General features: G+C 32.4%; 1 protein-coding gene across 1 annotated transcript; it reads left to right on the top strand.

Annotated features, from left to right (window-relative positions):
• The first annotated feature begins 304 nt into the window (after positions 1-304).
• On the top strand, positions 305-2713 carry LOC134694396 (uncharacterized). Its single transcript, XM_063555404.1, has 3 exons — positions 305-434; positions 1942-2081; positions 2597-2713. Exons 1-3 carry the CDS (start codon positions 305-307, stop codon positions 2711-2713), a joined length of 387 nt encoding a protein of 128 aa, XP_063411474.1.
• Positions 2714-2974: the final 261 nt, after the last annotated feature.

Here is a 2974-nt window from a genome sequence, read left to right as displayed (position 1 = left end):
TTTCTTTAAATTCCATTTATTATCCAGGGACACGGTTGCACATTTGCAGAAAATCATCGCCCCGGAAGGAGTAAATGATAGAAAGCACCATAGATTTACGAGACGTTCTTATATAAACAAGGGCCCAAATTACTTATTTTTGTAGTGAGAGCATGCATGTGCGTCACTATAGGATAACTATCTCCCACTTTACTATCAATATCCGTAGTTCCAAATTCTTAAATTTATAAGTCTATGCCATATCAATTAAATTTGGTATTATATCTTTTAGTTGTGCTAAAAGATCGTTAATGAAGTTTAAGACATGATAATGAATAACTGTTTTTGTCATTTCAGATATTCTAGAAGAATTCTTTGGCTACAAGTTGGAAGAACAAATAATAATCCTAAAGTTGTAGCAGGATTTTTTCTACAATGTCTCCGAGAAATAAAAGGTATGGCACTTTATTTATTTTTGATATAATAGTAATCCTTTGAAACCACGTTCTTTGACACTTGATTATCAGCACGACGCATATGACATTTATAGCTAAAGTGATTAAAAAGGGATCAGGCGTACATGGTTCACATGACAATCGATCATATGTTGTCAGCTGCAATGCATTACAAGTCGCTTCTTAAAAATGCCATAGGTCAGAGGTCGCTTTTAAGTGGGTCTTAATTCATTTGATTATTCAAGAATTAGAGTTCAGAGATCGCAAGTAGTGATTTAATCCAAGCTTAGTTGGTTGTCGAAAGTCGCCTCCTGCGATGCCCTTAGTCGCAGGTCGGATTTGACTCTCCCGAAGCCTAACTATAATTATCTTTTTGAATTTAAATTAGTAAATCAAATCTACCGATATGTCGTGTTCACATATTTACCTTTCCATTTTGAAATCCAATTAAGAAGACGACTTAACGGTAACGCACGATACGCTCACAGTCATGGACATTGTTCGTGTTGTTCTGATATGTATGTCAAAAGAAGGGTAACACACCTTCATGTATTTCATCAGGATTTTTTGTATATTCATGATGGTTTATGTTTTCTTTTATTTTGCATGCTCACAATTTCGATTTGTTCATTGTACCTTGAACTGAGGTTTCTTGTTACTCTTTTATTTCTTACCTTTACCTAATGATAAAGAACTTGATGGCCTAAATAGAATAGTGTGTATTTACCTTGCAGTAGGAACCCCAATTTCGATTCAATATATATTGCTCTTTATTTTTATTCTTATCTTTTTATTTGTTAGTCGAGTTAGACAGTTGTTTGGTATCAACTACAGCTTCTTTTTTTCTCTTGATTTAGTTCATATTTTTTAACTCACCTGAACAACAGCGTTTGCCTTCACAAGTCTTCTGTAAGTCCGTTGTCTTCAGTCCGTTGCCTGTTAACTTTTACGAAAATCCTTTCAAATCTATACTGAGTTAATTTTGTTTTCTAATTTAAATAGTACTTAGTTTGTTGATTACATCTGCCATCCAAAATGGCCGCCAGCGCTTAGAATATGCGTGTAATGGCTAAAATCTGAAGATCAGAAAGTAAAAATTAGAAAAACAAGCTCTACCTACTGACTATTTTGACAAAAATTGTCAAACAACTTTTTATTGAGTATTGCCCTTAAATGACGTTTTTTACCATTTTGTATGTTTTTGGTTATAATCTTGAGGTATATTATATAGATTTTTAAAAAGCAACATGATCAGCAAAACACAATCTACAAATAAGTCAGTAGGCCTGAAATCATCAGTTTACTCCTTACAGAATTGATTGTACTTTGATGGCGATTCATTACAATTGTTTGCAATTTTTGGCGGAAACTGTAGAAGATAAAGAAAGAAAAAACGCAGTAGTGACCAGCAAAATGATTTATTATAGTAAAATTTTGAACGCTCCTTCTTATATGCAAAGTTGCAAATTGGATGCATTATAATAAAATCTGAATGTTCATCCATTAGGTGTTCCACGTTGTGTTCGAACTGATAGAGGAACGGAAAATTCTGAAATCGCCAAATGGCAAATGGCATTTCGATGGAATCACCAAGACGATATGGCAGGAGAACACAGTTTTCTGATGGGATCATCACCAGCTAATCAGGTACATGTTATGTTTGAAACTGATTAAAATAATACTACAAATGTGTCAGAAGAAATCATTTTTCTTTCTTCAAAAGACAAGTATTTTTTGTACGTATAGTATGTTTATATAATCATATAATAATGCTCAACTTAATCATACAGATCAAAATTGTTTGGATTGTAAGGGTTTTCTATGGCAAGCCGTTCTCGTCGAAACTATGTTTAAACACTTTTTCGAAAAATTTACACACTGAGAATAAAAAAAAAAAGACACACTGACATTTAAAAAACCTAAAAACACACACTGAGCAATAGGAAATTTCATACCGAGATTTTAAAATTACACACTGAGATTTAAAAAAAATGCTTCAATTTTTTTAATGGTTTTGTTTAACCAATAACAGATTATAAAACTCATCATTATCGAAACGTTACAAGTAATTTGCCATATTGTTGTAAAACGAGAAAAATAATTAATTAACAAAAGTTTTACCAGAAATTTTAAACTGACATTGCCATGTATTATATTGGCAGAGAATCGAGCGATGGTGGTTATCAAATAGGCAAGGCGGCGGCCAATTCTGGATTGCTTTTATGAAAGATCTTCAGGATACAGGGATATTTTCAAGTGCAAACCACTTACAAGTGTAAGGTTAACAGTTTGTTAATGACTTTGAACCATAGTGAATATTTAAAAAAAAAAAACCACACACACACACACAAAACCACCAGAGAAGAATTGTTATAAGAGTACGAAATATTGTCATATAAAAAAATTCTTATAGGAGTTCTTTGCTAAATACAACAACACAAGAAACCAAACAAACATCCTTCTAAACTTACTGCACCTTTGAATATAGATTTATTCGTAAGGGTTATTATTATGATATGGTTGTCAAATCTTTACCATTT

This window comes from Mytilus trossulus, chromosome 13 (genome assembly GCF_036588685.1).
Source record: "Mytilus trossulus isolate FHL-02 chromosome 13, PNRI_Mtr1.1.1.hap1, whole genome shotgun sequence".
Classification (NCBI taxonomy): Eukaryota; Metazoa; Mollusca; class Bivalvia; order Mytilida; family Mytilidae; genus Mytilus; species Mytilus trossulus.
This window is presented reverse-complemented; position numbering and strand designations above follow the sequence as displayed.

What these genes read in the sequence shown, in the direction of transcription:
- LOC134694396 (XM_063555404.1), top strand. Translation starts at nt 305, where the DNA reads ATGATAATGAATAACTGTTTTTGTCATTTCAGATATTCTAGAAGAATT. An exon ending in ATGTCTCCGAGAAATAAAAG is followed by an intron (nt 435 to 1,941) that starts GTATGGCACTTT and finishes TTCATCCATTAG; the next exon opens with GTGTTCCACGTTGTGTTCGA. An exon ending in GATCATCACCAGCTAATCAG is followed by an intron (nt 2,082 to 2,596) that starts GTACATGTTATG and finishes TTATATTGGCAG; the next exon opens with AGAATCGAGCGATGGTGGTT.